The 20,630-nt window shown below is 33.2% G+C and overlaps 1 protein-coding gene across 1 annotated transcript; it reads left to right on the forward strand.

The window, feature by feature from the left end:
• The first annotated feature begins 17,852 nt into the window (after positions 1-17,852).
• Positions 17,853-19,860, forward strand: LOC133867167 (probable glutathione S-transferase). Its single transcript, XM_062303864.1, has 2 exons — positions 17,853-18,202; positions 19,222-19,860. Exons 1-2 carry the CDS (start codon positions 17,894-17,896, stop codon positions 19,588-19,590), a joined length of 678 nt encoding a protein of 225 aa, XP_062159848.1. The 5' UTR covers positions 17,853-17,893; the 3' UTR covers positions 19,591-19,860.
• The last annotated feature ends 770 nt before the right edge of the window (positions 19,861-20,630 follow it).

A 20,630-nucleotide genomic window follows, 5' to 3' on the forward strand; every position in this document is an offset into this window, starting at 1 on the left:
GTATGATGTTTTATATTGTTTTTGTATTTTACAAGTTTTGAAAGAAAATCCATCAAATTCCAAGATTAGAACTGAGTCAGTAAACTCACTTTTGGAAAGATTCAACTCTGAATCAATTTTGGATTTAAGAGAAGAAAAAGTAGGCAAAATCTGTTATTTTTGGAAAGAATCCAGAATGAGTACGTCTTTGTAATTTAATCATAGCTTTCTGCTTAAGTATCGGATTGCGGTGAAATTAGCGGCGTTGGAAAACTAATAAAAAAATAAACAAATATGTTTGAAATAGTTTTTTTTTTTTTTTTTTTTTTCCTAATTCAGACGTTTACTATGCCAAAATCACCCCACAATAAAGGACAGGCTGGACAGCAAATCTAGACAAATTTGAAATCTTTTTTCTTCTTAGATTGAATTTTCAGTCTCCTATTCAGACTGGGAGACTGACCTCCGAATTTTCTAGTAGTACTAGTATAACGCCCCAGATTTTATGACATAAAATATAATGTCTTAAAATAAAAGTTAGGACTTAATAATAATGCAAAAGAATAAATATGAATATTTATGAAAATAAATATTTATTAATTAATAAGAGTTTATAGTTTCAATTTGAGAAAAGTTCAAATGGACCTTAAACTTTGGAACGACGAAAACAGGGTCAAACAAGTTTCATTTTAGTTGATTCAAAAACCATGAAACTCTATTCGAAGTTCTCTAGCTACCTTCCGAATTTTATAATTTTTATACTTCGTTAAAAGCGCAAAAACACCCGCAAAACATACAATCCATAATCTGAACGAAAATTCATATTTAGCATTAATAATTAATGTGCCTTTGATTTTTAATAAAATTATCATTACCCATTAATAATTTTTAGTCCACGCATGAACTCAGCCTGTGTCTTAAATATTATGAAGGCCAAAACAATTAAGTATCATCTAGTTAGTATAAATAGAAATCCTTTTAAACTAACTCAAATTTTAGTTACTTATAGGTATGAGATATTAAGCAAATAATAATATCCTCCCTTAATAAGCCACCCCGGCCACACGTTACTAATACCCAGCCCACACAGTAAAACCATTTCACACACACGGCTTCGGCAATCAAAGAAAAGTAGCAAGTTAAGTTTGAAACAAACTCCTTGTTAAATAAGAGGATGAGATGAGTCACACTTAGCAGTTAGCATGATTGCTAAGATTCTTTAGGTGAGTCATCAGGAGCAGCCCCCTTTTCACGTTCTTCCTCTGATTTTTGTTCCCCTCTAACATGACTCAACGCCCATTCTTGCTGCCCACGCACCTCACTCAACCTTTGATCCATCTAAACCAAATGGATCCTAGCCCTCCGTGTGTGTATAAAAGGAACCCTCTCCTACGTTCATTTCCATTCTGCAACAAGGAGGAGGAAGAGAACTCTGATCTTGCTCCTTCTCTGATTTTTGTCTGGCCAAGAAACAGCAAACACCCTCTGTTTCTCTCAATTTCCAGCATCAGAAAATAGGAAAGAACTCTCTCTTTCTTTTCTGGATTTATCTCACGTACAGCAGCAGCCAAACCTCTCAAAATATTTTCTCTCTCAGTCGGTTAGAACCCAAAAACACAGCAAAAAGTTGGTCCTCTCCCTCCCTCTTTCTTCCTCTGTTTTTCTTGTATAAACAGAAACTCCCTCTCTTCGATTCAGTGCAGAATTTTCTGCAACTTCCTTTCCTCAGCTCAGTACAGAAACCAGAAAGAAAAACACCTTCTCTTCCTCTGTTTCCATCGAGCAGAACTTAAAAAGAAAAACAGATAAAACCTTCTTTTCTTCCTTGTTCAGTTCAGTACCGAAAACAGAGCATGAAATCACTTCCTCCTCTGTTTTCCTCTCTCGGTTTGGTGAAGAAAAAAAACGTGCTCTTCCCTTCTAGGTCACTGGTCTTTGTACAGAAAAGAAAAAGTCTCTCTCTCTCTCTCTCTGTGTTGTGAAGAAAGCAAAAGGAAAAGAAACTAAAAGAAGAAAAAAAAAAAAAAAAAAAAGGGTAAGCCTCTCTCTCTCTCCCTCCTCTGACTCTCTCTTCCGAGTCTTCCGTGTGGGTTTGTTTTGTGGGTAAAGTAAAAGGAAAGAAAAGGAAAAGCTAATAAAATGTAGGGTTAAATATTTTTTTAGTACTTGAGTTTTGACAATTTTATTTTTTGGTACTTGAGTTTCAATTCGCGTTATAAATGGAACCTTAGTTTTGAGAATAGACTGAATTGGTACCTCAGTCAAGTCTTCCGTCCAAAAATTAACAGCCTGCCACGTCATTGCCACTTAGCATCACTAGGAACACAACACATGTCCCTTCAACACGTCAGCACCCACATAATTGTCAAATCACATAAAGGTTGACACATGATACTATATAAAAAAAATAAAAATCTTTAAAAATTAATTAAAAATAATAAAATTGGAAAAAAAAAAAATTGAAAGGTTTTGGCCCTTAGGGGTGGCCGAACTACCCCCAAGGGCCACAGAGGTGGTTTGGCCACCTCGAAGGGCCAAACCCTAAACAAACCATCCCCAAGGGCCAAAACTCTTCAATTTTTTTTTTTTTTTTTTTTTTTTCCATGGGTGGTTTGGCCACCCTAGACCGACCAAGGGGGTGGCCGGCCACCCTCATGGTAGCCAAAGGAGCTACCCCTCTTCTTCTTCTTTTTTTCAATTTTTTTTTATAATTTTTTTTTTAAAAAAAAAAAATTAATTAATTTTTAAAGATTTTATTTTTTTATTTTTTTATGTGGGTGCTGACGTGTCGCAAGGGACATGTGTCTTGTTCCTCGGGTTGTTAAGTGACAATGACGTGGCGGGCCGTTAGGTTTTGGACAGAAAACTTGACTGAGGTACCAATTCGGTCTTTTCCCAAAATTGAGGTATTATATGTGATGGAAATTGAAACTTAGATACCAAAAAATAAAGTTTCTAAAACTCAAGTACCAAAAAAGTATTTAACCCTAAAATGTAATTGGGTTAATTTTATATGCCAAGATAATGTTTAAGCAAAAATAGAGATTATATTAAGGTTTAAAAGTTAAAAATGAGAATAAAGTTAAAATGCATTTGTATTGAATTATACTAATTCATTATTGTTTGTATCAAATCATATTGCAACGAATACTTGTTTGTGAAACACCCTTTGTAGCAGAAAAGAACTATTGTGAGTATTTCTTACTCACTAGGGATAAGACGTGGTGGTCTATGATGATGTTGTGAATTCCGTTTTGTTTAATTGTATGCAAGTTGTTTGACATTTGACATGTTTAGTTAGAATCATGCATACATTCCTGTTGTGATTAAATGTATGCAAGTAAGCATGTTACTGTTTTGCATGTTATATTGTGATGTCTATTTAACAGTTAAGAGTTATGAATATGTTAATAGGTAAGACTGGAGGTTTAGGTACCAATGTCTTATCCTACAAGGATTTGTTCTATTCCGAGTGGTTTAATTTATTATTGATATATTTTTGCTTTAAAAAAAACCATATCAATTTTTGGCGCATTCAAGTTACTTAGAGACATCGTGTTGATGATGGAAATCCAATTGGTACCAACAAAAAAAAGGCATTCTTCAACCTTGGGCATAGATTTTCAGATGCAAAGGATATGCCACCTGGTGAATCGTAACTACACCAATACTTTGGTTATAATAATGTAGGTGTTTCAATTGGGCTTACCATTGACCTAACTGTTTAGATTATAATTTTGTAATTAAGGGTTTATTTTTACCACTGATCGTTAGGTACATGAAATGACTATTCCATTAGAAAAAATGAATAGCTTTTACATTGCTCATGACAGTCATGAGGGAATGATTATTCATCTAATGCTATTTCGTTTCACATTGTTCCATTTTTAATACAAACTATTCATTTTCTAATTGAATAATCATTCCGTGTACGAAACGTAACCTTATATTCTCTTCCTCTTTTATATAGAAAAACCGAAAGAAAAAAGTTAAACAAATAACAATTAAGACATTAAATGAAACCTAAACTCTAGCACCTATTTCACCCTACTTTGGTCTTTCATCAAGCTTTTATATTTGTGCTTTTAATTTCTTAAATGCAAGACAAAGCCTAGAAAATGAAAAGTTAAATGCAAACTTTAGAAAACTTTAGAGAGTGCATATTTTTAGCATCGTAGAGAGGCACTAGTGACTTGTTGCAATTTTTGGGGGATGATTTGGTTTATTAGCAAACGAGGTAAGTAGCTTAATTAACTAATGGAATTTTCGTTAAGTATAATTTTTTGGAAAATTATTTATAGTTTCGTTAAGTATCATTTTGAGAACCTTGTGTATGAATTTAAATTCTTTATGCATTGCCGGATTTTTCTACTTGGTTAATACATTGCTTTGTATTTTTGGGTAATTGTTTGCTTTTTATTTTGAGGATTGGATATTATCGAAGTTTAATGAGAATATAATTTATCAATATTTTTGATGAATTTTTAAATTTAAAGTTAAACTTGCGAGTATTTTGTAAATATATCATTGGTCTGCATGTGATAATTGATGTGTCTTTATGGCATATTTTCGGTAGCATAACTGATGTCTTTGTGGCATAACAATAATTACCTTATCATGTGACTTTGGATAAATTCTTACAAAAAATTATTTTATGGGGATTTTGTTTGCTCACAATAATTTGGAATATGAAACTTTATTTTGTTTAAACTTTCAATTCTTGTAACCCCATTATCTATGCAATGCTACTTACTAGGTTTAGCTTATCGTCCTCATTCTTCTTCTTCTTGAATAGTGATACTAACTTTTAGTATCATTCACTATTCAAACGACACTAACTGTTAGTGTCTAACAGTGTAGTGTTGTTTGAGCTCAAGAGTCTTTAATTAACGTTGTTTGAACAGTAAACGACACTAACCTAGAATCTTGACCTATGTTTAGCGTTGTTTACTGTCGTTTAGTAAATCTATTCAAACGGCGCTAAATGAATAGTGTTGTTTTATTGCCCAAAAACAACACTATTCAAGCGACACTAAATCCTTCTTTTTTTTCTTTTTTTCTTTTTTTTCTTTTTTTTTTTTTCATATTTTGGACTTTAGCTCCGTGGAACAATATACTACTACTGTTGAAACACATAAGAATTGAAATCTTAGATCAAAACATTATGTATGGATGATATGAACTACCTAAACAAGAATTCTTGAACAACGAACAACAAGCTATTACTCACTGCATAAAAAAATTTTAAAAAATAACAATAAAAAAAATGGAAAAAAAAATCCATTAATGAAATATGTAAATCCATTGGGAAAAAAAAATACGTATGTCGAATGAAATGGTTGTTGCTATTTGATACAATGAGGAATCATTGGTTTAACGAATAACCAAATAAAATAGATAGACATTTCTCTTCGTCTCTCAGGTCGACGGATCTTCTCAATTGAAAGATCCCTTCTATGGATAATACACATTCCAGTTGACCGCGAGCCTAATTCTAATTGTTTTGTTTCGAAGCAAAGATATCCACAAGGCAATTTATCCTATTCAGATATTTACGACCAAGAAGTAATGGATTCTCTTTCGGATAGGCCCCGAAAGGAGAATGAAGTCTGGAATGCCAATAGGTGCCTTATTGAATGGCTCATTCAATGAGTATTCTCAATATTATGTCTTGAAGAGGACTCGAACCTCCACACTCTTTAGCATGAGATTTTGAGTCTGCGTGCACTACAAAAAAAATAAAATAAAATAAAATAATGTTTTAAGTCGCTTGAATAGTATTTTTTTTGGCAAAAAAACAACACTATTCATTTTAAGTCGTTTGAATAATGACAGTTGGAAAACGACTTAACACATAGGCTTTGGACTCCAGATTAGAGTTGTTTTACTGTTCAAGCGACACTAATTAGAGTCACTTCAGTTCAAGCAACACTAAACAGTTAGCATCGCTTGAACAGTGAAGCGACATTATTTAGTGTTGCTTCATTGTTCAAGCGACACTATTGTTTAGTGTTGTTTGAATCCTTAAACAACGTTAATGTGAATAAATAATAATAGGATCCTACGCAGGAGTCCTGCGCTGGAAAGTCCTGTGTAAAGACCAAGAAAATAAATTGGGGATTTAACATTTAATAAGTTATGTTTATTAAATAGATTGGACTAATAATTAGATTCTAAGTAAAAATATTTATATTATCAAAATAAAATGAGTTTAGGATAGACAAATGGAGTTAGAATAATAATAATAAAAAATAATAATAATAGGTTTAGTGTGGTAAAATCACATTTGAGGATTTAATTAAGAAAGGTGAAGAGACAAAGGTCAATGAATTATTTAATGGGTTAGTGTACTAAAATTAAACAAAGTGATTTTATTATTTTACCATGGGCTTGTGTGACTTAGAAAATGGTAGCCCAAGAAGTGGGAATAAAAGTGACCTTAATAGGCCCAAGGGTAGGTAAAAGCTCATCCTTCTTTCTTTCTCACTTATGCTAGAAGGACACTTTTGTAAACACACATTCTCACCTTATCTTCTTACATTTCCAGCACACCGCACAATTTCTCCCCCCCCCCCTCTCTCTCTCTCTCTCTCTCTCTCACGATGCTCTCCCCCTTTCCTTTTTTCTTTCCTTTTTCCTTCTCCTCATCTCCTCTCTCTTCCTCCTCCATTCACGCACGCACAACTCATGAGAGAGTGAGACATTGCAGATTTTTGGAGAGGGAGATAGTGAGCACGACGTAGAGAAGAAAAGAAGAAAAAGAAAAAAAAAAAAAAAAGTAGGAGAAAAGAAGAAGTGGTTCATGGGTTCCGGCCATGGGCTTTTATGGGGTAAATTTCTACCCTTCCTTAATGTTTTCATGTTACCCATTGTCTATTTAGCACGAAAATCATGCGTATGGTTTGGGATTTGTTTAGATTCGGATTCTAGGTTTATATTGGTATGGATTTCGGTTTTTGTGAGATCATAGTTAATTTTTGGGTTAATTGCTAAGGAGTTTCGCCCATTGCAACTAGAATTGTATAGTTTGAAGCTTGAAATCATATTGATTTGTGAGGGTTTTATTTGGGTCAGAAAATAGGGTTTATGATGGGAGATTTTTGGAGTTTTTCATGGGGTGCTATTCGAATGGGTGTTGTATATGAAGTTAGGTATTTAATTTGCCATGATGGAGTAGTGTCAAAAATGTATTTTGGTTATATTGACTTATACAAATCGTTGGTGGTTGTTTACAAATCAAGTGGTTAAATTATGGTTAACCCTAGAATTGCTTTATTGGATTTATTGATATCTAAAGATTTGGGAGTTTGTTTAGAGATTGGAATGTAGTGGTTAATTGTTTGTTAATGATTATAGTTAGTCCTTATGTAGTTTGTTGGAGGATTGATCATATATTAGAATCATTGATACCTTGGGATTTGGGTGTTATTAATTATTGTTGTAGATTGTAATTGATATTGAGTTGAATATGAAGTGGATTTATTGGTTATTTTGCCTATGATGAAGATTAGGTTCATTTGGATTTGTACTATGTTTCATGAGTGTAGATTTAGTGTAGAAGTTGGTTTCAATATTTTAGGATGAATTGTTAATAGTTGGTTGGAGAATGTTGTGCAAATTTTAATACTCGCAAGCGCACGAATCGTTTGCAATATAGTGTATGTGCAAGTGCAAGATCTTATCCACAGGGAATTGTGTTGCGAAAATTAATCTCTATTCAAATTAATTCTATTTTAACCTAGTTCCAAATTTAGTGGTTTTTGATAAAATAAAACATAAGCAAAAATAATGAAAATAAAGGGGTCTAGGGTTTGGGAATCCACACTCACCAATTCATAGCAACCTATTCTCATGCTCATCACACATATTTGAATTTCTCACATACAAATCTTAGGTATGCTCTACTTTGCTTCAAAAATCATTCAAATCATTCAATGAATCCGTTCATTGCACAAATCACAAAAGATATCAGGTTTAAACCAAATCATCAAATGTATCAGTAGAACGAAACACAATGAATATCCAATGTTTTGATAGATGAAAAATCAAGCAATCAATTTAATGAAACTATTTCAAATCATCACTTGTATCCGGAAATCACAAAGATATCCAAAAATCATCTCAAAAATCGAAGTAGAACAATGAGAAATCAAAACCCATCAACTCAAATAGCATAAACAAGCATGAAACTCAGTTTCTCTTCAATGGTGAGGTTTCATCCTCAACCCTAAACGAAAATATCAGCTACCCATAACAAAAGAAAGCATAAATAAACAACAATGATGCATTAAAATCAAAGAAACTTACAAAGATTTGAAGTTCTAAGACAAAATCAACATTAAGAACCCTAAACTACAGTGAGAACGGCGCCTAGGGCGCTCCCAAGCGGCCTCCTCTTCTAAAATGAGAAAAGAATGGTATTTATAGAGTTAGCTAGGGTTTCTGAAATTCCAGCTCCGTATAAATTCGATCGATCGACTTTATAATCGATCGATTGACTATATAATCGATCGATCTACTTTAAATTCGATCGATCTACTTTTTCAGCACTTCAGAAAATCCAGTTTTTCTATGTATTTTTGCCTTGAAAATAGTCATTTTACTCTTATTGCCCTGCAAAAACGCAAAAACACTAAAACTAACCAAAACATCAGAAAGTAACAAAGCTAAAGGTTTAACTAATGTAAATTAAATGGTCCAAATATGCACTTTTTGGCACTCATCAAATACCCTCAAACTTACATTTTGCTAGTCCCTTAGCAAAACAAAATGAAAAACAGAATCAAAGCATGAAACATAAGTCCTCTTTCGTAGGAGACACGATTGCATTTAGCGTATGCAACAAGCCTTTTAAACCCCTAGGACTCCCTAGTGGACGAGTGAAGTCTCGTGAGAGTTTGCCAGAAATGATACCCACAAACATTGAAACACTATGTTGTCAATAAGCAAGAATGTTTTTACACAAACCATGGTTCATACGTCATTGGCATGCTTAAAAGGACAAACCCCATCATAAACATCAACAGGGGATCCAACATCAAATCACTCGTTAATGGACAATAAAGATTTCACATTTTTTCAAAAGTGTAGAGTGAAATCAACATGCAATCATGAGGTTTCATTTTAATCTCAGGATAAGTACCTCAAAAATCATCGGAATCCCTATCAAATGAAACAACCAAGGCAAGATGTACAAATTATTTTATTTTATTTTAGTTATCAATTTTTTTTTTTTTTTTTTTTTTATGTGTAGGCTGTGCAATGCTCGGCTCCCTTAAGCTTTCTAATTGACCCATGTAACGAGTGTTGGACCAGTGGCTCCCAAACCAAATGGTCTTAGGGCACTAGATGTAGAAACATCCCTAAGGGCTTAATTACTCAAGTAAAAAAGGCTACGAAGCCAAACTAGCCATACAATTAACCAAATTGAAATTCTCACCTTTTGACGCGAACACTCAATGCTTAGTGAGGCAAGAGGCCCGGTTACTCAGTGAAAAACTCAAAATGATCTTTTTTTTTTTTTTTTTTTTTTTATAAATATATATAAATATCTTGCAAACCAAAGTTATTTATCAATAGGTTATCCAACAACTCTCAAAATACACAATTAAGCACAAATTCATACCCCACAGATTACATGCTAATGTGCTCGTGATAATTCAACTCAAACAAGTGAAGTCTTACTAGCCCAAAAGTAAGTCAAAAGACTCAGATCCCTAAAGAGATGATGTGTTCAAAAACTTAAGCAAGCCGATGAAATGCAAACCAAAGTTATAGTTTAACTCAAACTTGACAACAATTTTTTTTTTTTTTTTAAGAATAAAAGGACAACTAAAAATAACTAAACAAACAGAAAAATTAAACAAACATACAAATGGACAGAGTGTTTTTCCATACCCCCAAACTTGAATTACACATTGTCCGCAATGTATAGTGTAGAAATACATTACCAGAAATATGGAAATATCGAGGTGTGAAAGGTCAAGGCGTCCCCCAAACTTAAACACCAAAACACCTGCCAACAAAAACTAACAGCAATATTTTCTCACAAGAAACACACATCAAAAGGTTAATTGCTGTCAGAAATAAAAGTAAAATGAAAAGAAATAAAAATAAAATAAAAGAAATCAACTGTACAAAGAGGTAAAAGAAAATTTACAGCGCCTTCCCCGATCATGTGGATGTCCAACCAATCTCTTCCACCCTTTCTTCTTTAAGAATTGATATCCCTCGGGATGAATGATGAAGGAATGAGCTTCAGTACTCATTTCCTTGTCGTTGGACGAATTTGGATTTAACGGGGGCGCTGTGTGCTCAAAGTGCTTCTCTCTTCCTTCCCCTTTAATGCTATCCACAGTTTCTTCACTCTCCAATATGGTGATGGCAGGGGCATGCTCATGATCAGAATGGTTAGCATCATCCTCATCAATCATGTAGTGCCCTTGAGCCATCAGCTGATTTTGAAGCTCTTTTTCCTCTATTCTGGTGACTTCAGCAACCAGATATTCCATCTGTCCTTCTGTCCTTCTATCCTAGCAATCGTTTGAGTGTTTTCCATAGTAGCATTCTTCATATCACTAATAACCCGGTCTGTGAGCTCTATGAAGACCTTGAGAGTGTCTTCCAAAGTGGAATGTGAAGAAGAAGCTGGATAATTGTAAGATGAAGGATGTGAAGATTGGTTATCGAACTGCGGATAATCAGGATGGTGCAGTTCTTGAAATTGGGGAGCACAATTTCCCATGGCTTGAGCTTGCCACGAGAAATCAGGATGATTGCTCCAGTCCGGGTTGTAAAAATTGGGATTTGCATCAAATCTCGGATTAGAGAAATTGGGGTTCATTTGCTCATAAGAAAGATTGTAGAATTGTCCCCAGGAGGGACAACTACTAGCACTATGATAAGGATCAGAGCAATATGAATATGGTTCATGTGGGTTGAAACTGTAAGGGTAGTTGGTTGGAGCAAGTGTCCTACCACTAGGTGAAGCATGTTGTGCAGAAGAATCACAATAATTATCAAAGTAAAAACTCATGTTTCACTTATACCATATAACAAGAAAATATCCCACCAAAGATATGAACCAATATATATTTTTTTTTCTTAAATAAAATAATCAAAGAAAAACAAACAATAAAATAATATAAAACAGAAACAGAATATTAACAAAATAAACTAAAAATAACTGATTTTTTTTTTTTTAATTTTTTAATTTTTTTTTTTTTTTTTGTCTTCTGCTGCTTAGAAAATTCGCACGATCGAAGTAAAGTTCGATCGATCTAGTTTTGATAGATCAAATTACTTCTAGATCGATCGACTTTATATAGGGCGAATGCTTTCTCGATCGATCGAATTGAGACTCGATCGATCGACTTCGCGGGGCACTCAGAAAGTGCAGAAACAGAACCGGGAACACAAAAATTTTTCTTTTTTTTTTATTTTTATTTTTATTATTATTATTTTTATTTTTATATCAAAACGTAAAACAGAAACAAAATAGCAAATCTATCTAAACTAGTAGAAAAATAGAATCAATTCAAACAAAAATCAATTTTCACAAACAAGACAATTCCCCGGCAACGGCGCCAAAAACTTGTTGTGCAAATTTTAATACTCGCAAGCGCACGAATCGTTTGCAATATAGTGTATGTACAAGTGCGAGATCGTATTCACAGGAAATTGTGTTGCGAAAATTAATCTCTATTCAAACTAATTCTATTTTAACCTAGTTCCAAATTTAGTGGTTTTTTATAAAATAAAACATAAGCAAAAATAATGAAAATAAAGGGGTCTAGGGTTTTGGAATCCACACTCACCAAATCATAGTAACCTATTCTCATGCTCATCATACATATTTGAATTTCTCACATACAAATCTTAGGTATGCTCTACTTTGCTTCAAAAATCATTTAAATCATTCAATGAATCCGTTCATTGCACAAATCACAAAAGATATCAGGTTTAAACCAAATCATCAAATGTATCAGTAGAACGAAACACAATGAATATCCAATGTTTTGATAGATGAAAAACCAAGCAATCAATTTAATAAAACTATTTCAAATCATCACTTGTATCCGGAAATCACAAGAGATATCCAAAAATCATCTCAAAAATCGAAGTAGAACAATGAGAAATCAAAACCCATCAACTCAAATAGCATAAACAAGCATGAAACTCAGTTTCTCTTCAATGGTGAGGTTTCATCCTCAACCCTAAACGAAAATATCAGCTACCCATAACAAAAGAAAGCATAAATAAACAACAAGGATGCATTAAAATCAAAGAAACTTACAAAGATTTGAAGTTCTAAGACAAAATCAACATTAAGAACCCTAAACTACAGTGAGAACGGCGCCTAGGGCGCTCCCAAGCGGCCTCCTCTCTTAAAATGAGAAAAGAATGGTATTTATAGAGTTAGCTAGGGTTTCTGAAATTCCAACTCCGCATAAATTCGATCGATCGACTTTATAATCGATCGATTGACTTTATAATCGATCGATCTACTTTAAATTCGATCGATCTACTTTTTCAGCACTTCAGAAAATCCAGTTTTTCTATGTATTTTTGCCTTGAAAATAGTCATTTTACTCTTATTGCCCTGCAAAAACGTAAAAACACTAAAACTAACCAAAACATCAGAAAGTAACAAAGCTAAAGGTTTAACTAATGTAAATTATGGGGTCCAAATATGCACTTTTTGGCACTCATCAGAGAATATAGTTGTTAATTGTTATTGATAATTGTTATGGGATTTAGGTGGAAAATATTTCCAATTAAGAGAAGTTGATCTTTGTTATGTAAATGAAGGATCTTGCTTGTACTTTGGTGAATAGCTATGAATATTGGAGGTAGATTGTGGTTTACAGAAGAAGGTTGTAATTGATTTTAAGTTGTTTATTTAAGAGATTAACTCTATGTGTTGAATTCATCGATACCCGTTGGGTTGAGACTTTATTGTGATGTTAGAGAATAGGTTTAATGTTTATGAGAGCTTATGTTAGTTCAAATTCTGATTTGGGTAATTGTTGACCTTGATGTTAAAATAGTTAAATTTATTTGGAATGGTTGAGTGGTCTTCCGAGTGTGTTGTTTAGGGAAATTATGTTAATGAATTCTTGGTGATTATGGTTATGATGATATAGTAGGAAGAATTGTGGGTACTTCTATTTAAGGAATGAGTTGATGTTAATATGCAAAAGAAAGTCCAAATTAAAGGATTTATTTGGATTCTGTAGGTTTTCTACTATGAGTTATTTTAGTGTTTTAAGTGTGCTTTGAGACTTTGATTGAGTAAAAGATTATTTATGAAGATTAGATTGGCTTGTAGGTATGGTTATGTGACATCGAGTGCAAGTAGGTGTAATTGGTTATGTTTATGAGCTTTGATTGGTTTGGAATTAGAAGAGGCATGAGAAAGAGTTAAGGTGTAAGAGTGTAATAAGTGAATAACTTGATATAAAGAAAAAACAAGAACCAATAAATGAGTAAGATATAAACTTAGATAACAATTTAGATATCTTAATGGACATAATTAACATAGGAGTAAAATTAAAGAGTTATAAGCTAATAGCAAGTTGATTCTAAGTATAATGCTTGGCTTGGAGGTTTATGTATATGCATCAAGCTTTAATGAACCAATATATTACATTATGTGATCATAACCCAATTTAATAGGAGTTATTAAATTAGTATGTTAGATAAGATTAAAGTCCTAAACCTAAACTATTTGGAGGGTTAGAAACTAATATGAGTAATAGTGTTGAATGTAGTGCTTAAGATTTGAAGAACAAGAGTTATAAATCATTCAAATAATCTTAATTCAATAAATATACATAGATAAGTGATTAGAATAAACAATTGGCTCCGGAGTCATTTGGTAAATGTAATTAGATGATTAATGTGGTTACCTAGGTAATATGAAATACTTAAGTGCGTTAAGAGGCTATGTTTAGCATAATAAGCCTTCTATACATATATGTGTATATATGCATATGGATCGAATACATTTAGTTAGCCTAAGTGGATAAACAAACTATAAGGCTAAATAGCTAATAATGATAATAAGGTAACTTAGTAACTAATTCATCTATCTATGCATACTTGGTAATTATGTGCATCAATGGATTAGGATTAAGTGTTGTATATGTATATGTATATACGTATACATATACATCTATATGGCTTAAGTATATATGTTGTTAATTTAGTAAATAAATAACGAGCTATAAATAGGGTTAACAATAATAACATGATACAACAACAATATATAAACTAATGAAAATAGTAAATACATCTTATTGATAATAAACAAATAAATACGAACATAGAACCAATGATAAACCTAATATTAGACTAAGGTATCTAGCTAGCTTTTGAAGCAGGTAACGCGCGTGTGAGCACGTGGGTAGTTTGTGTGTCATAAGGGTATGAGATTCAATAGTTAGTCTGACGTCATAAATGTTTGCAGGCACGTGTTATGATTGGAGACTTCAACTTGTTCTCCAATGTAGAGTTCAAGTAAATAGAATACTGGGAGTAGTCGAGTCATGAGTCCTAAGCAGCCAAGGTGAGTATTCTACTCACTGAGAAGTATTATTTTCATATATGATGAATTGTAAAATATATATTATTTTACAAACTTGAACTAACTGTATGTTGATTATGAACTGTTTTGGATGATTTGAGTACTTTTTAGTATATTAAAATTATGATGATGTTTTGAAGTATGAATATGATATGTGGAGTTTAAATGAATGGATTCATTGTATGTTGTGGTTGGGAGTTTTGAAAACTATGACTGCAATGGAACATGAATATGATTTTAAAGTGAGTTAAATTATGCAAATTATTTAAGAAATGACATGTTGAATTGTTTATATTTTATAAAGAAATCATGTGTTATAAGCATGATTCATGAAATGAAATGTATTGATTTAAGGCATGAGGCATAAGCATATGAACGCTAAATGTGTATCGAAGTGAGGTTCACAGCCCACGGGAGATTATACATGGGTTAGATTCCCATGAGGTGTCTACTTAGGTTAGATTCCCTTGAGGTATTCACGAGGTACTTACTTGGGTTAGATTCCCTTGAGGTCCTCGACCATGGGTTAGATTCCCATGAGGTGCTTACTTGGGTTTGATTCCTTTGAAGTATTCACGAGGTACTTACTTGAGTTAAATTCCTTTGAGGTCCTCGACCATGGGTTAGATTCTCATGAGGTGCCTACTTGGGTTAGATTCCCTTGAGGTACTAGTGCTTACTTGGGTTAGATTCCCTTGAAGCATTATACTTGGGTTCGATTCCCAAGGCATAAAACTATTAGCATAAGCATGTATAGCATTGTTTTTATAAGTGATGTTTTTATACTATGAGTAGTTTTACTAGACGTATTAGTATGCATAAGAGTCTCAATGGAAAAGAGCTTATGTATATTTCTATCGGATGGTTGCATGATTTAAATGCTATTGTTTTCTAAGTCTCATTGCATCAAAAAGTAATATAGTCGGTGAAGATGTATGTAGTTATTTCCAACAACGAAACTTCTACGTATAAGCTCAGCTGCATAGTATGCTTTAAATGTTTTCTATTAGTCAGTGTCTGCTATATCAGCTATGGGGATTTTCAAACAAAAGTTTATAAAATAGTGGCTGTTATAGTGTACGCATGACTAAAAAGGAAAAAATTGGTTCTTTGCGAAAACTCAGTGAATAGTATACCTCTGAGGTCTTAGTGTAATTATTTATGCTAAGATGGTGGACTCATAATTCCACCTATACAGATGTGGCAAACCCCCACAACCGTATAGATGTTCCTTTGGCTGCAGGTTTTCCGGTCGTAGTTGATAGCATTGTAGAAGGGTACTTGAGATGTTATGACTGAAGCACGCCGCAATGGTCGTAATTGGTGGACCACGGGTTGTCCACTTGTTTATAGGTTTGGTTTATGGCTTGTGACGCTTGTGTCACTTATTCTTGTGAAGTCATTTCTGTTATGTATTTATATTGAGGAAAAACATAAACAGATAGATAAAATATGGCTCTTGGTTTATGATTATTTGTAATAGAAGTTTATATTATGATTTTTGCTATTTAGGTTTATGTTTTCCGCTGCATAGATGAATAGATGTTATACTCTGATGTGCTGGGTACATATTATAGAGAATGTACCATATGTTGGCTTTGCGACATATCGTCGTGCCGCTGTGAAGATCCGTTTACATTTTAAGAAATTAATGTTTATGAAATGTTTTGTGAAAAAAAAAAAAAAAAAAAAACAGGTCTTCACATCCTGTGCTCCAAAACAGGTCTCCTGCGCTCCAAGAATATTCGAAATAAATATACAGGAATCGAATAATTTTATAAAATTAATAGCATTACATCATATATAGTTGTATAATTCAAAACTCTATTATCATTCTCTTATCAATTAACACAAATATAACTGCTAAAAAAGAAAGAGTAATTCTTCTAGAATCCTTGAATTTAATTGAATTCTAAATTGGTATACACGAAGCACCAAAAAGCAAGCCCGACGTAGAGATGTCAGTTGATTATAAAATTGGTACCAATACAGAAGAACAAGAAAGGGAAACTATTCTTGTATAGTTACCAATTCTGGGTTTTTGTTGTTGAAAGCTATCACATCCTCCATGGTTCGAACTGGGGAAGCTACGAGCTTGTTTAAGTAAGCATTTAATGATATTTTGAACTCTGACAGCAATGCATGCAGTTTCTTCATTCTGGGTTCACCGAGCCTCATCTCCTCTCTCGCTCGGGTTGATTGTGGACAGAAGTCACTGAAAGCAGGGGAGGGAAAGATGAAGGGAAAAAGAAAGAAAGAAAGGGGGAGAAGAGATGTTGTCCAAATCAAAACTCTTGGGCTGAGTTGTTCATGTCTACGAAGAATTTTAGTGACACAGCGCTAAACTAAAATTCAGTAAAATTTACTCTTCAAACGACACTAATTTTGAGTTTTTTAATGTCGTTTATAGTTTACTGCATGTTCAAACGACACTAAATACAGAAAACAACGCTATTTAGAACCATTTACTATTCAAACGACGCTATTTAGCGCCATGTTGTACAAGCGACACTAAACAACACTTTTTTTGTCGTTTCTACCATTTCACTACCAAGATATCTTGAAAGTAACTTGTATTCTATGAATATAATATCAATCTAGTGTGATGTATGGAATATATGACAAAGGTGAAGTGTTACTGTAGTTCTATTGATTGGTCATTTCATATAGGCTTGATCGAGTCGGACATCCAATTGCTTCGATTTGGAGTTTTTATTTCTCAAGCAGTCTTTAAACATCATGTTTTTAAAAGCTTTTTATTTCTTAAAGAATTCTTATATATTTCAAAATATGCTTTTCTTCGTTTCATTTCAAATGGATAGTATTCCATGGTACATGATGTTAAGATTGACACGTTTTTTAAAATATTTAAATAATTAAGGTAGCATCATGAACACCAATAAATATACCAAATTTAAATTTTAATCATGAAATAGATCATTATCTCTTTTTCTAGGTCTTATACAGTTGTCTTAATTAACAGGCCACTAGCATGTTCAACCTTTGACCTTGCTTGGTTATCATAAAATAATTAGGCCATTCGCAGGTTCGATCGACACCTCATGGACGTGGGCTTCATGAATATTTCCTCTATTTCCATGTTACTTCGAATCGATCTCTTAATTATCTTATACAGTCAAAGTTTGTTTGCTCATTTGAATGAGTAAACAAGTACAAGTTTTGAGCCTCCCCTACAAAAGAAGAAAATAATAAAATAAAAACTTCGATCATCTGACTTTTACAAATAAATCCGACAACAAAGATGTCTATAAACACACAACATAGATCGAAGAAGATTTGATCAAAGGTTTTGTAGGTTCCATTGGCATGGGGGAGGTGAAGCTGATTGCTACAAAACAAAGCCTTTACTGCACCAGGGTTGAATGGGCTTTAAAGCTTAAAGGAGTGGAATATGAGTACATAGAAGAGGATTTAAGCACCAAGAGTCCATTGCTTCTTGAGTGCAACCCTGTTCATAAGAAAGTCCCGGTGCTCGTTCACCGTGGCCAACCGATTGCCGAGTCCCTTGTCATCCTCGAATACATCGAGGAGACATGGAAGGACAACCCTCTGCTTGCCGAAGATCCGTATCAGAGAGCCATGGCTAGGTTTTGGGCACAGTTTGTTGGCAATAAGGTACTTCATAACCTCACCACTATTCTTCTGCCTAATTTTCCATTCCGATTTCCTTTCCATATGCTTCGAGTGGGCAAGAAAGAAAGAAAACGCTGTGTGTGTTTTGGCGCACATATTTTTTTTTGTCAAAAAATGCTTTTAATTAAAAACATTTTTAAAAAAAAAAAAAAAAAAGAGGCTATTTTTCACTGTTTGTTTGCATCCCTTAAAATGGTTCAAAAGACTCCCTAAAAGGTGTTTAGCTCATGTGAAAAATCGTCAAGTATTTCTTATATCTTTATATAATCTAAAGAGTTGTAAGGAAGAAAGAGAGACGGTAAAAAAGGAGTTGCGAAAAAAGAGAATGTGAAAATAGAAGATCTTTGAAGGTGGGATTGAAATTGTTTGGCTGGCAATTGTGAGGCTGCCCTTATGAAACCCACCTACCTTGACAAGTGTTTGATCAACCCAAGACTTGCTCGGAAAAATAAACCCTATAAGGGCCCTTATCACAATTGTCTTGCCGGGAGCATGGCGAAAAATGGTAAGTCACGCATATAAGAATGCGAAACAATTTAACGCCTAGCCTTGTAAAGGTTATCTTTCTTGGTCAACTGAAAAGATTTAAGTTGATTGATATTTTACATTGTGACAAACACTCAAAAATAAGAAAAAAAATATCAAAAATATTTTGCGCCAAAACAAACAGTCTTATAAGAAAACATCATAAAATACATAATAACTCAATATTGAGACATGATTGAACCAAAATTTAGCATGAAGACCTTGAATTCTTGACTACTATGCTGAACTGATCACGCAGGAAGCTCTATAACTGCCTTAAGCCATAGAAATTAAATAGCTAGTTTTCTTACTCCCAAAAGCATAAATAAACGCACTAGTGGTGCATGGAGATGTAAACCTTGTCAAAATGCAAAGAAAATCTAGGATTTTGCCGGGCATAAGCTAATTCTGGCCCTTCAAAGTGTCAACTAACAAACAAGCTCTTGATAATTCCCTTTCAATTTCCTTGAACGCAGTGTGTGTTTGGGGCATGGGAAGCAGCTTGCCTAGCTGAAGGGGAAGAAAAGGTAAATGCCATTGAGTCCGCACAAGAATCACTGGCGTTTCTCGAGAAGCAGATTGAAGGGAAGATGTATTTTGGTGGAGAAGGGATAGGGTTTCTGGACTTAGCAGCGGGTTGGATTCCTCATTGGCTTAATGCTTTGGAAGAAGCCGGAGGCATGAAGTTACTTGACGCTGAGAAGTTTCCATCGCTCCATGAATGGGCTCAGAACTTCATCCAAATTCCTCTCATCAGAGAATGCATTCCTCCCAGAGATAAGCTTCTCGAATATTTTAATGCCAGTATAAGCTACATGCGTTCCTTAGCAACCAATCAACCCTGAAAATAATGGCAGCCAAGAAAATGAAGAAGTACAGAGAGAAGCTAGCTGAACCTATATATATATATATATATATATATATATATATATATATGTAGAGCATTTATTTATATATTTTCCCTTAAATTTTTTAGCAGCCTCATAAATCTCGCATAATTAGACATACATTAATTGTCATGGTTTGATGACAATGTTAAGGGTGAGATCGATAAAGACTTCTTTGTTAACTATTTTCAAGTATCAACAAGCTAGCTCAATAAAATTAGATAAAGATGCAGAGATTTGTTATTTTCTTGAAATATAACCCTCTTCACCTTTTATATTCACCAGCTCATAACCCGCGTTATGCGAGGAATTTTTCGTTATAATTTAGTTTCAGATTTTAAACATACATTCATCGTACTTTTTATTATAGGTTAAAAAAAAATAAAATAAAATAAAATAAAATAAAATAAAATAAAATAAAATTATCACACATCTTTCAATAAAAAGACAATAAAGATTAAGACCCTTAATTTTATTTTAACCAAAAAAAAAGAAGCAAAACTTTTTAAAATCTTTGTTCACATAAGTGTAGTTTATAACGAAAAGAAGTACAAAAAAAAAATAGCAAAAAGAAAATCTAAATTCCAAATATTACAGCATAGGTGCCGTAGTTTTTTCAATGGTGATCAAGATGGTGCCGTAGTTTTTTCAATGGTGATCAAGATGGTGCTGTAATTTTTTTTTTTACAGCACCAAAGCCAAATCCTACAAAATAAAACAAAAAATTTCTCCCAACATTTAATGAATCAAATAAATTCTCTTACATCACGTTCAATGCTTAATCAAATAATATTTTTCTTTATTTTGCTTTCAAAAACAGAAAAAACACTTCAAAAAAAAAATTGAGTGAATCATACAAAAAAAAAAAAAAAAACCATTAAAAAATTCAAATATATTAAAAAATAAGACCCTTAATTTTATTTTAATCCATATAAATTAAAACATGTTAAAAATTTTTGTTCTCATATAAGTAGTTTAAAATGAAAGGAAGCATAAAG

The sequence above is a fragment of the Alnus glutinosa genome, chromosome 4 (genome assembly GCF_958979055.1).
Source record: "Alnus glutinosa chromosome 4, dhAlnGlut1.1, whole genome shotgun sequence".
Lineage (NCBI taxonomy): Eukaryota > Viridiplantae > Streptophyta > Magnoliopsida > Fagales > Betulaceae > Alnus > Alnus glutinosa.

Excerpts from the sequence above, each read along its gene's own strand:
- LOC133867167 (XM_062303864.1), top strand. The coding sequence starts at position 17,894 with ATGGGGGAGGTGAAGCTGATTGCTACAAAACAAAGCCTTTACTGCACC. Across the intron at positions 18,203-19,221 it reads CACAGTTTGTTGGCAATAAG|TGTGTGTTTGGGGCATGGGA; the intron begins GTACTTCATAAC and ends CCTTGAACGCAG.